Source organism: Elephas maximus, chromosome 1 (assembly GCF_024166365.1).
Source record: "Elephas maximus indicus isolate mEleMax1 chromosome 1, mEleMax1 primary haplotype, whole genome shotgun sequence".
NCBI classification, from domain to species: domain Eukaryota; kingdom Metazoa; phylum Chordata; class Mammalia; order Proboscidea; family Elephantidae; genus Elephas; species Elephas maximus.
This window is the reverse complement of record NC_064819.1, coordinates 54,842,988-54,855,826: the sequence shown is the minus strand read 5'-3', so window position 1 is coordinate 54,855,826 and position 12,839 is coordinate 54,842,988. Positions and strand designations below refer to the sequence as shown.

At 42.4% G+C, this 12,839-nt stretch overlaps 1 protein-coding gene across 5 annotated transcripts in view; it reads left to right on the top strand.

Moving 5' to 3' along the window:
• NEDD9 (neural precursor cell expressed, developmentally down-regulated 9) overlaps nt 1-12,839 on the top strand; it is a 217,636-nt gene that overhangs the window by 182,080 nt on the left and 22,717 nt on the right. For all 5 annotated transcript variants that reach the window (XM_049883422.1, XM_049883416.1, XM_049883429.1 and 2 more), the window contains one exon: nt 3,590-4,036. In XM_049883422.1, the coding sequence (XP_049739379.1) occupies nt 3,590-4,036 (447 nt within the window). The remainder of the gene's footprint in view (nt 1-3,589; nt 4,037-12,839) is intronic.

Sequence of the window (12,839 nt, the reverse complement as noted above, 5' to 3'; positions counted from 1 at the left end):
TACGTAGCTGATTTGATTCCTGTGTATTCCATCTGGTGAGGTCCAGGTGTATAGTCGCCATTTATGTTGTTGAAAAAGGTATTGGCAATGATGAAATCGTTTGTCTTGCAACCTTCTATCATTCGCTCCTTGGCTTCATCTCTATTACCAAGGCCATATTTTCCAACTGCCGATTTTTCTTTTTTGTTTCCAGTTTTTGCATTCCAATAACCAGTAATTATGAATGCACCTTGATTGCCTGTTTGATCAATTTTAGACTGCAGAAGTTGGTAAAAATCTTCAATGTCTTCACATATATATATTTATATGGTAGCATGAATAAAATAGGACCAATTCTTGATTGAGAACTGAGATATGGTGAAGTGAGTAGGGAGCCTAAAATCATAGTGGCATCCAGAAAAATTATACAAAATAATTATAATTGCTTACCAAGTCTTGAGCAATATTAAAGTACTTTAATGAAATTAACTCAACTAGTCTTCACAGCAAACCTGTGAGGTTGGTACTATTATCCTCATTCTCATTTTACAGATGAGGAAGCTAAGGCACAGAGGGGAGAAGCAACCACATAATCAGCTAGGACACAAAACTCTAAGAATCTATTTATTCTATAGACATGAAAGAAGAGTTGGTTATCTTTAGAACTTTTGCATAATGGAATTGTGCCCAGTTAGGAGGACATTGTGTAGTAGAGCTAAGGTAGCTTAGCATTCTGGAAAAAGAAGTGAATGAAGAAGCAAGAGACCACAGTCCTAGCCCGTCTCTGCCACCATCAGTGTGGCTTTGGGCAAATGATAAACTGGCCTCCCCAGACCTGTTTCCTCATCTGTAAAATGGGGACATTATTGTCAGGTGATCTCTTGAGGTCTCGTGAGTTGTATGGCTGGATGTGGACATTAGCTCTCTGTGACATGCACGGGTATCAAATAACTCACACTTCTGTTCAGCCAAGGCTGAGAATATTTGTCAGTGTGTGAATAGGTGTCAGGCTGGTGCTGGGGTCCTTGCCATTAGCAGTGGTGCCAACCTCTCTTTCTAAATACCAATCTCTGTGGGCAGTGGGGAAGACTGCTGAGAAATAATAGACAACCAATTAGGAAAACTCCCCTGCTGGTGCCTCCATTAGCACTGACAATGGGGCTCTGAAAGTATTCCCTGAGAAACAGCTCTTGAGGTACTGTCTAGAAACATTAGCATGCTGCCTACCAGGTGGCAGGAATGTTAGTAGGATAGGAGACAAAGGACATCTCGAAAGACTCTTACACAGGGATTTCTATCTGCCTTTCATCAAGCATGGCCCAGTGCTCTATTTCAGTGCTGCCTGATGTGACATGAAAGTGACTCAACTCCCAGTGCCTCCAGTTGATTTATGCTGATTAGGCCTGCACGCCATTGCCTTTCTACTCTTTTCTATTTCTCTTCTTTCTCTTCTTTGTAGTCAACACAATCGTACCGCTATCAACCCTCAGCTCCAGTAGAACTGGCCCTGACTCCATTACTGCTGATCTCATCTAGAGACTTCCTTATCATTCACTCCCAGTTGTTGAATGGACCCAAGAGAAAGGGACAGAGACCAGAGCAGTAGCATTCACCTGCTCCATAATCACAGTACACTCCGATGGAGTAATTTACTTGAGATCATTTCGGTACAAAGGACCAGACTCTTGACTTCTGTAACTCTAGGATTTCTCCTTTAAACTACTAGTGACAAAAAAAAAAAAAACAGGACACCCAAAAAAGAAAACAGAAGGGAAACAGAGGATTTTAGGACTATGACACACCCTTAAATGGTCCCACAAACCAAGGTAGAATGCTGCACGATTTTATCTTTTTTTTATCTAGGAACCCAATGCTTCCTGGAATATAAATACTAACTAAAACCTTCACCTGAAACACAAACCCCTTTGTCTTCCTTTAGCTTCCCTTACTGCTCACCTGTCTATATGTCACAGATTTCCTGGATTCATAACTGTCAAGAACAAGGACCTCAAACTTGGTCTTGAAGAGCATCACCAAGCTTCCTAGATACTGACCTTCATGGCTTTATCTCCTTCCCTTAGATTGGTATTTGCACTGACTCAGAGGAACTTGGCTGACAGGAGGAGAACCAGAACCCTTCCCAACTACTAACCAGAGGGACAATCCCTTACATAACACAGCCCCTCCATAGTAGAGAACCATCACGCAATGCAAGGCCTTTGGTTATGTGCCACAGTACGGGGGAAAAGATTAATGTCAGTTAATTATAGAGGTATGAAAAACACCAGCCTGAAAGATCAAGTCCACATTTCTAGAGAAGAAAACAGGGGGCATAAGTCCAAACAACAGCAGCCGAAAATTCCATGAATATATTATAATGTCTAATAAAGATACGAACATGCTCCAGCCAGTTGATAACACTTTCTTCCACAAATGATCACCACCACCGTGACACTAAGTGCATCCAAGCATTTTAGCAAAGCACTGAAGAGATCACTTAGTTTTTTGAGTGCATGCAGTGAATTTACAACGTTCTCCGACTTCTCTATGTGCTGGGGAGGAGGCAGGCCTTCGGCTGTGGCTGCCAGCATGCTGGGAAACATTACTAAGGCCAAGAAATGAAATCTTCAGAGCCTTTGAAAGGCTTCCAGGAATGTCAGCACGTACTGCCTGCCCACTTTATGCTGAATGCCTACTTTGGCTGTCTGCTGAGTACTGAATGTGCCAGACAGGCCTTCACACAAAGAAGGAGAGTGTTTTGGGCCCATGAAAGGGGAAGACACAGCCTTTCAGATGTGAATGGTGAGATTCAAGAAGTAGGTGATAAAGTTGCAGGGTGAGGATGGGCCCCCAGGAACATTCCGAGTAAAAGACCAAAAGAGAAAGAGCTGGCATCTACCTCCGTATTATAAATTCTTCGTAGCTTCCTGCCGTCAAATCTGGGTGTGTAGACCACTGTCACCCTATGTTCCATGCTTGATTTTTATGGAAGAGACACTTCCTTGCAGATTCTCGCCCTTGTTTGCAGATTCTCCCTTTATCCAAGGGCCTCACTTTAAGCCAAGAACAACATTTTTGAAGCCCTTCCCCCCCAGGGCATATGTAGATGACCTTGTGTTTGCGCTTCAACAGAGAATGCAAACGCCATTTGTACTAACGGTTACTTGGGATCCTCCTTGACCCCTTTTAACCTCCATCATATGACAAAGCTGAGAAATGTCCATTGTAGTGCATCTGAGTATCTTGGAATATAGTTTTTTCCTTAAGCTGGCTTTAAGAAAGGAAGAAAAATGTTTTTGTATCCTGCTCTGTTCTCTAACTTTTGAACAGCGCTGCTCATAATTCCTTGGCACAGTGTCTACGAGAAGAAAGAACTCTTCTGGTGTATTGAGCTTTTTTCCAAGGAGGCAGTCTGATGTCATTGGTGGCAGACACAGTGTGTATGTATCTGTCTTTTGTCTGCGCCATCTGTTTTTCTCCTTACAGGCTATTGTTCAGATTTCTTCTTCTCTTCTTTCCAGGAAGTGTCTCTCCGTAAAAGAATAGGCTTTAGGTGTGAAAAGGACTGAGCTAATATTCTAACGTGATTTCCCTATTCCTTCCTTCCTAGAATCTTATGGCAAGGGCCTTATATGACAATGTCCCAGAATGTGCTGAGGAGTTGGCCTTTCGCAAGGGAGACATCCTGACCGTGATAGAGCAGAACACGGGAGGACTGGAAGGATGGTGGCTCTGTTCCTTGCATGGGCGGCAAGGCATCGTCCCAGGCAACCGCGTGAAGCTTCTGATTGGTCCCATGCAGGAGATCCCTGCTGGTCAGGACCAGCCTCCTTCTGGACTGATGCACCAGACCTTTGGCCAACAGAAGCTCTATCAAGTGCCAAACCCACAGGCTGCTCCTCGGGATACCATCTACCAAGTACCACCTTCCTATCAAAACCAAGGAATTTACCAAGTCCCTACTGGCCATGGTACTCAGGAAAAAGATGTGTATCAAGTGCCACCATCAGTACAGAGGATCATTGGGGGAACCAATGGTCCCAACTTAAGTAAAAAGGTGAGTAAGTGACTAACTGAATTTTTGTTCTACTTATTTTTTTTCCATTGTACTTGGACCAAGGGATGTGTTCCCAAAATATATCCCAAGAAGTAAATATATCTAGTACCCTAGTGCAGATATCGTTTTTGTATCATTTTTCCATTCATTCAGTCAACAAAACTTTCTTGAACTCCTACCACGTGCCAAGTACTGTTGATTCACAACCATTGTAAGTTCCTGTGTCCTTCTGGATCATTAAGCTGTGTCTTCCCATCTTTCTAATAGATGTGGTTCTAGATCTAGGTTTTGTGTACAAAGAGTTTCCAGTCTTTTTCTTCCTCAAATGGTACAAGGCACCACATTTTATACAAACGCAATGATGCAGCAAGAACCTCCTTGGGCCAAAGCCGAGTCATGGCCCCTTTGGCCTGGCTGGCAAAGAACCCACCAGAAGTAGAGGAAGCAAGGAAGCTAGAAGTGGGTCATGCCCCCCAACTTGTTCTGCAGAGTCACCAGCTGAAAGTTTGACTCAATTAAAAACATAGGTAACTAGTGACCTTAGAAAGAAACTATCCTCTTCTCTTTCAAGTAATCCCTATAATAATGGCCATGACAGTGGGTGAAACAGTGGAGGTAAGATATTTAGGAAGACATCCTAATAAAAAGACATCATAATGGAAAAAAAAAAAAAAAGGAGCCTCTCTGGAATCCTTAATAATTCCAAATACCATAGAGATTTCAACTAAATATAAATTTATCAATTGAATAATGAATGTTGAGCATCTAGTACATTTTCGATGCTTGTAATACAGTGATAAATTAACGAGTGAACAAAGTCCTCATGATGCTTATAGTATAGTGGGGGAGACATAAACAAACTATAATGTCAGTGTAGGATCCTAGCAGTTTGCAATTGGCTACTAACCGAAAGGTTGGCAGTTCAAACCCACCCAGCAGCTCCAAGGAAGAAAAGTCCTGGTGATCTGCTTCTGTAAAGATTACAGCCAAGAAAACTCTGTGAAGCAGTTCTGCTCTGTATCACATGGGCTTGCCATGCGTCAGGAGGCTGACTCTATAGCAGTTAGTAACAACAATGTAATGCCAGTTGTGATAGGTGCTATGAAGAAAATAATGTCAGTGACGCTATGGTTAGTAATACCAAGACCAAGATGTTGCTTTTGTGAGTGTTAACAAGGGCAGAGATGTTCTTTCATCTACTGATAAATTCCAAGGGCCTAGAATGGGTCCTGCTAGACTTTGTAGTAAGAGTGGACTACTGATTGCCATCAAGTTGATTCCGACTCATGGTGACCCCAAGTGTTTCATCGTAGAACTGTGCTTCATAGAGTTTTCATGGCTGTAATCTTCCTGGAAGCAGATCTCCAGGCCTTTTCTTCCACAGAGCCACTGGATGGGGTAGAACCACCAGCCTTTCAGTTAGTAGTCCTGTGCTTCACTGTTTCTGCCACCCAAGGACTCCAAGAGCGGGTTGGCTTAACATAATAAGAAAATATTCCTGAGTTACAAGAGGAAAGATGCAGTTAAATACAAGAAAGAGCTTGTTGACTCTTAGAACATTAAATATAAATGTGCTCTACCTCAAGAAAATTTAACACAAAATCTGAATTTACAAACCCATGCAGATTAGGAGATATCTATTTGCATGATATAACCAAAAAATCAAACCCGCTGCCGTCCAGTCTGTGTGGGCTCATAGCGACCCTATAGGACAGAGTAGAACTGCCCTATAGAGTTTCCAACTGCCGACCTTTTGGTTTGCATCCATAGCAATTAACCACTATGCCACAAAAAAAGCGAAGATGTCCCTTGAGGACTAGGATGTGCCTGACCCAAGCCTTGGTATTTTCAATTGCTTCATATGCTTGAGAAAGCTGGACAATGAATAAGGAAGACTGAAGGAGAATTGATGCCTCTGAATTATGGTGTTGGTGGAGAATATTGAATATATCATGGACTACCAGAAAAATGAACAAATCTGTCTTGGAAAAAGCACAGCCAGAATGCTCCTTAGAAGCGAGGATGGGAAGACTTCGTTTCATGTATTTTGGACGTGTTATCAGGAGGGGCTGCTGTTCATAAGGTTTTCACAGGCTAATTCTTTTCAGAAGTAGACTCTAGGTCCTTCTTCCTAGTCTGTCTTAGGAACTTTGGACATGTTGTGAGGAGAGATTAGTCCCTGGAGAAGGACATCATGCTTGGTAAAGTAAAGGAACAGTGGGAAAGAGGAAGGCCCTCAATGAGGTGGATTGACACAGTGGCTGCAACAATGGGCTCAGGCATAAAAAACACTGTAAAGATGGCACAGGACCGGGCAGCGTTTCGTTCTGTTGTGCATAGGGTTGCTATGAGTCAGAACTGACTCGACGGCACCTACCAACAACAATAACATCAGGAGGGGCCAGTGCCTGGAGAAGGACATCATGCTTGATACAGTAGAGGTCAGTGAAAAAGAGGAAGACCTTCAACGAGATGGATTTACACAGTGGCTGCAACAATGGGCTCAAACGCAATAATTGTGAGGATGGCGGAGGACCTGGCAGTGTTTCATTCTGTTGTACATAGTGTCGCTATGAGTCAGAATCAATTTGATGGTACCTAAGAACAACAACAATTTGCATGGTAATAAATCCTCTGTTGGGGAAAACAAAAAGATTTACTGCTGGATTCCTTTAAATAGCAAAACCACTAATGCCTTTTCAAATCATCTTTAATACAAAAGGAATGTTTTACAGAACACTTCTCAAGTGTGTATCTGTTGCATAATCCCAATACGTGTGTATTAGGAGGGGGTCCTAAAGAAGTGTTGAGTAGCTTTCTGGCTTCATTGGACAGAAAAACAATCCCTGTCTGACTGTGCCCTGACCTTTCAAAGTCTTTCTTACCCTAGTGATGTTAGATTGAAAGATTAAGCCAAGCACAACCTCTATCTCCAGAGGGGAAAAGGACAGTTGAAAGGTGCAGCTATAAATAACTTCTCTTATTCTTTGTGGTGGTTGTTTGCATCTTAAAGATAGCTCTCGCTCATCTGAGCTGGTGTGAGCAGACTGGGGAGGCCTGAACAGGAAATGCTTGGCTGAAAGGTGGTGGGCTCGAAGCTTTCATCATAGTTTGTTTTGGCAGGAAGGTGACATGTTTTCCTTTTTAGACTCAACCTTTTCAGTTCCAAGTCTGAAAAGTCTAAGCCTCCAGGCTTCTTCCCATTTTATTTGCCATAACTGCTCTGCAGATTTTCTTCTTGGCGCTCCACCTGGTTAGAGGGGATCAACTTTGACACAGCTTCCCTGGGATTTAGGATGCTCGCTGGGGTGCTGTGGTAGACCTCGCAGACGCAAACTCAGTCGCTTCTTCTTTGTTTTTAATTCTAAAATGAGCAGAATGTTTTGTTTCGAGTGATTCCTATAAACCCATCGCTGTCGAATCAATTCTGACTCATAGCAACCCTGCAAGCAGAGTAGAACTGCCCCATAGAGTTTCCAAGGAGCACCTGGCAGATTCGAACTGCCAACCTTTTGGTTAGCAGCCATCGTTCTTAACCAGTACGCCACCAGGGTTTCCAGGGATTCTTATAGAAGGAAGCAAATTTCTGAAAAGGACCTCTGCCAGTTCTTACAGGAGATGTACCAAGAACTTGGGGAGATACTACCAAAGCTGGGGAGATGATGCCTGGAGCTCTAAGCTGTGAGCAGTGAAGGGGACTGAGGTGGTAACTGGTAAAGTTGAGGAGGGCAGGGGTCATGGTCCTGACTCTTCCCCTGCCAAACACCAGGCGCTGTCCAGATTATGGTGATCTCATGACGAGAATCATATTAGTGCCCCAGGTGCTCTGGGCTGCTGGACCAACAGCTCACACCCCCAATGGAGTGAGTTTGGCTCCTTCCTTTCTTCCTTCCTTATTTCTTCCCTCCCTCCTTCTATTCTTCCTTCCTTTTTTTTCTATATAGTAGATATGGTTTGGCTGCTAAGAGGCAATTTTAACTTTCTAGGAGATAGCAGCTGCTTTAAAAACTTCTGCCAACATCTTCCCCTGTGTAGTTTATGACTCAGGATCTTCTCAGTGGGTGGGAAACATACCAGTGACATAAGCCAAGGCCCCTGAGGGGTAACCTCAGTGTAGTGGGGGCCAGGTGATTTTCTCAGATCTCTTTGTAGCAGTTTTATTGACTTGCCCATAGCCCTTTACTCATTTTCTCCTTTAATTTCTCCTTTGTAAAATGGTGGTGACTCCAGAGCTAGAGGTCCTGGTAGTTTAAGGTGTTGACCTTAAATGCTATTAAAGAAGAAAATGAAGACAGAGTGGAATCTTGTCCCGAACCATGAAGTGTGAACATAATCATTTAGAGGGGAGGGAGGGCTGGTTTAAATACAGAGTCCCAGGCCATTCCCCCTCCCCATCTCCTGGGATTCTAATTGAGTAGGTCTGACTTGCGGCTGGGGAATCTGCATTTTAGCCAGCTCCTTGGATATTCCTGGGAGAGGTGGCCCAGGACCATATGTTAAGAGAGAATGTAAATGGACCATGAAGAGGGTTGGATATGTTCCAATCTGATTGTGATTCGGGACTTTCCATAGTTAAAAATTCCCTTTATGTGGCCATAGAGTGTGGGCTTCAGAAGTATAATCCACCACAGTTTTTTCTTTTAGTGAATCATTGGGTGTGGGGCAGCCGGGGGAGACAGTGAATTCCGCCTTCTATCAATGCCTTCTATCACTTCAGCTTTGCTCTCAGGAAACTCCAGCCCCTACCCACCCGCCTGCATCCCCATTAACTTACATTCGTCACGTATTAAATCAGCAGTTAGAGAAAAATAGATAGTCATATAATCTCCACCCTTTTATGAAACAAGAAGACAGTGTGACTATTGTGAAAAGGGCATGGACTTTGGAGCTAGGCAGACTCTCGGTTCTGTTTCTTCATAGCTGTATAATCCTCAGCAACTTTGGTATCCTCATCCGTGAAATGAGAGTAATCGTAACCACCTCAATAAATGAATTAAGTGAAACAATGTATATAAAGCACTTGGCATAGGGATAACACAATGTTATTGATGTTCCTAGCTGCTGTTGAATTGGCCCTCAACTCGTGGGGACCCCAAGCACAATGGAATGGAATGCTACCAGGTCCTGCGCCACCCCCATGATCAGTTGCCCATCAGACCATTATGATCCATAGGGTTTTCACTGGCAGATTTTCAGCAGTAGATTGCCAGGCCTTTCTTCCTAGTCCACCTCAGTCTAGAAGCTCCACTGAAACCTGTTATAGCATCTTAGCAACACGCAAGTCTCCACGGACAGATGGGAGGCGGCTACGCATGAGGTACATTGGCTGGGAATCGAACCCAAAGCTCCTGCATGGGGTGTGACAGCTCTAACATTGAACCACCAATGCCTCATACTTAGCATAAAAAAAAAAAGTGGCTTAAAAAAAAAATCCCTCTCCTCAGTTTTTTTCTTTCTTTTCTCAGAAGTTTATTTTGAACCTCATCAGCCCTGGTTGTGTTTCATACTATATGCCAACTGTGCTCGTACGTTATTGCTACCACATTCACCGTGCCCTTCAAGTGGCTAGCTCTCTCTTTGGTCCTACAAGAATTTGGTACAGGGTGGAAAAGAGCTCTTACAGTTATCTGGAAACCATCTACACCGACACCTTTACTTCATCTCATTGGTCTTTTTCACCCTGGGTTTTGTATGCAGAGCCGTTTTATCCATTAGGCGTTAGAGGCAGACTGCCCAGGGCCTAGGAGAATGTTTGCAAGCTGTATTAAGAAAATTTTGGCTCTAAAATATGAAGCATAAACACCACAAAATAGAAATTAATAAACATTTAGATAAATGTCTACAAAGCAACATCATGTCAACCACATTAATTGTTACATTTAGGGCTCATGACAGTTTCATTATATTTGAAACCAATTTGTAGGTTAGATTTTTCTCGCTTTGCAAAGACTTCTGAGTATGTACCATGACTGCCAAGAACTCAAGGGCAATTCTAAATTGAGTTACTCATAGTCAAATAATTTGAAAAGCTGAATTTTATATATATATATACATAAAGTTTTCAATTTTTAAAAGCAAAAATTCTACTTAATATCAGAGTATGATTTGGAGTGGAGTCTCCAAACACCCAAAAGCCTAAGACCTACCCAGATCTAAAACAGCCTCATTTACGTTCTTCAAAGATCACTAAAAACTGCCACTGTGTTCGTCCATTTCATGCTTGATCTGTTTGGGAGATTATACGTGTTTCTCTGATTACTCTTTGTACATGTCACTTTTATTCTAACTGGTGGAATTAGATTTGCTTTGCCTTCTTCTCGTGACCAATTTGGGGCTAAATTATAAACTTCGTTAGGGCAGGGACCGTGGCTAGCACACAGCAGGATACCAGCACACAGGTAACAGCCAGATGAACAAAGTAGAAGCAAGAAATAAATAAACTAAAAAGTGGTTCTGATCTTATCACCTATCCACCATCCCTGTTCAAATCCTACCTGTTATGATAGATGCCAGCTTATATAAGGTAGTTATCCCCCAGAAGGGCCTTTGAGAATGTCCTCACCTGTTTTCTGTGACCATAACTATCTATCCACAACAAACGAACACCAGAAGCATGATAGATGTCAAACTGGGTTCACTCAAGGGCCTAACTTCCCTGCATTTTGCCCAGTTTAGACAACAAGATTAGTTAACTATTCCATGGCTACCTAGAGGAGAACTAGATTTTTTCCACTGAGAAGCAGAGCTTCCTTTGTATATGCTAATCACTTTACCTAGAATGCTTTTTACCCGCCCCCATCTATTCTACCTGGTAAACTCCTATTCATCCTATAAAACCCACTTCAATGTTCATCTCTTCTATGAAGCTTTCTCTCCACACCCAGCACAGTTTCTCCCTCCTCTATGGTTCCATAATATGTTGTACATTCCACTTACATCAAGCGAGCTCATGGCCCATTAAAAATACCGTTATAAAATACATAATGGGTTGGATTGGGTAAGTACTGATTTCAGGGTACCACTCAGAAAACTCAAGGGAATATTTAACAAGACCCCATTACATCATCTTTAAGGACCATTTTCTACCTTCAAAAATGGGACACGGCCAAATGTTGGCAGGAAATGATTCAAAGGTTTTAGGCAGGTCTTTCAGGCCCATTCCTGAAAGGTAATATAAGAACCAGAAACAGATTAGCTACGATGTTTGTACCTTCTTAGACACTGAGTCATCATGGATTACACACGCACACACGCACAGGCACCATAGTCCTTATTGAGATTTGAGGCCTTGTGAAATCTGGTTGCCCAGAGCAACGCTCAGTCACCAGCCAAATCACTGCTATATATTAACAGTACGATCTGTCTACCAACAAGCAAAAATAGACAGAGAGGAAATGAAAGCTCCCAGATCAGATAAACTCTGGCTTCACCTCACTCTCCTCTGTTCTCTTCACACATACACACCCCCCAAGCTATTTCCAGGGCAGAAGGTACCTCCAGTGTCTTCACTTACAGACTCAATAAAGCATGACTGTGTTCCAGAATTGTGCATCTGTATATAAAGATAATCCTAGTTTGAATGAATTTTTCTCCTCTACACATGGCTTTTTGGGCTATATGGAGAAATGAACTTTTACCTAAAATCTCTCCCCTCGAGTCAGGATAAATTTTTAAACATACAAAATTGGAGGTCCTTGAAGGCTTGAGGACAGCACTGTATGAGCTCACTTTGAAAATGAGAAGTATCTCCACCAGTGAAGTCACCCATGCCAGTGGAATGAGCAAGCCGTAGCACCTCCTTAAAAATGAACAAAGGTCTTCTTTGTTTGGTCAGTGCCAAAGCCTTCAAACTCAGTCGCAATTTGTTATAAAGCTCACAGATAATGCATATTTCTAACGGTGCATTAGTAACTTCTTATAAACCCACACCAAAGCAAACAAAGGTAATCTTCCTTCTTTTTAAAATGATTTCATGCTTAGTGACTGTGTTATCGGAGTGACTAAGTAAGATATTGTGTGTAGTATGATGTCTGGCCTAGTGGATAGTGTTCTACTTGTAAGGGCAAGAAGAGAATAGACTTACTTATTTGATGATAAAACTGAGAATATTGGTTGAATACATTTTTTAAAAACAGACTTGTTTGAGTGCCTTGTGTGATATGCAGACCTAAAAAGAGTCAGAAATCAAAAGAACTTGGTTCTAAATAGTTGTGCCATAAACCTCGTTGTCGAGATACCTCTCTAGGAGGTGTTGCTCTTGTTTCAGCAGCATAGATGGGACTGACTTAGGACAGTGTATCTTCCTAAAAAGCTGTCTGTGACTCCAGTAACATTTGAAGCGCACCAAGGAGCCCATTCTTTAAAGGGACCCCACTGTGGATCAATATATGAAGCAAACAGTCCTTTAGCATTGCAGTAATCACTTCTGATTTATTTGAATAATTTTTTTTTTAATATTTGGTTTTCTTAAAGCAGGGCATGCTTAAGCCAACGATCGCTCACGTTGACCACTAAAGGTGCAGCCTTTAGCAAGCTGGAACAAAAAACCTGGGGTGTTTCGTTCTTCAAGGTAGTTTTAGAACTGCACCTCTGGCAAGAGGCGGAATTGATATTTGAGTTCACATCTTCCTGACTCCAAAGCTAATGATTTTTACATCCCAACTAATAGTTGTGTTGCCAAGGCCTAAAATAAGAGGGCATATTGAGACACTCCATTAGCGATTCCAACTCACCAGAATCCTGGATGTGAAGAAGCATCATGTTGGCCAGGAAGAATTTAAGTTGCTTCAGAAGGCTGCCACCT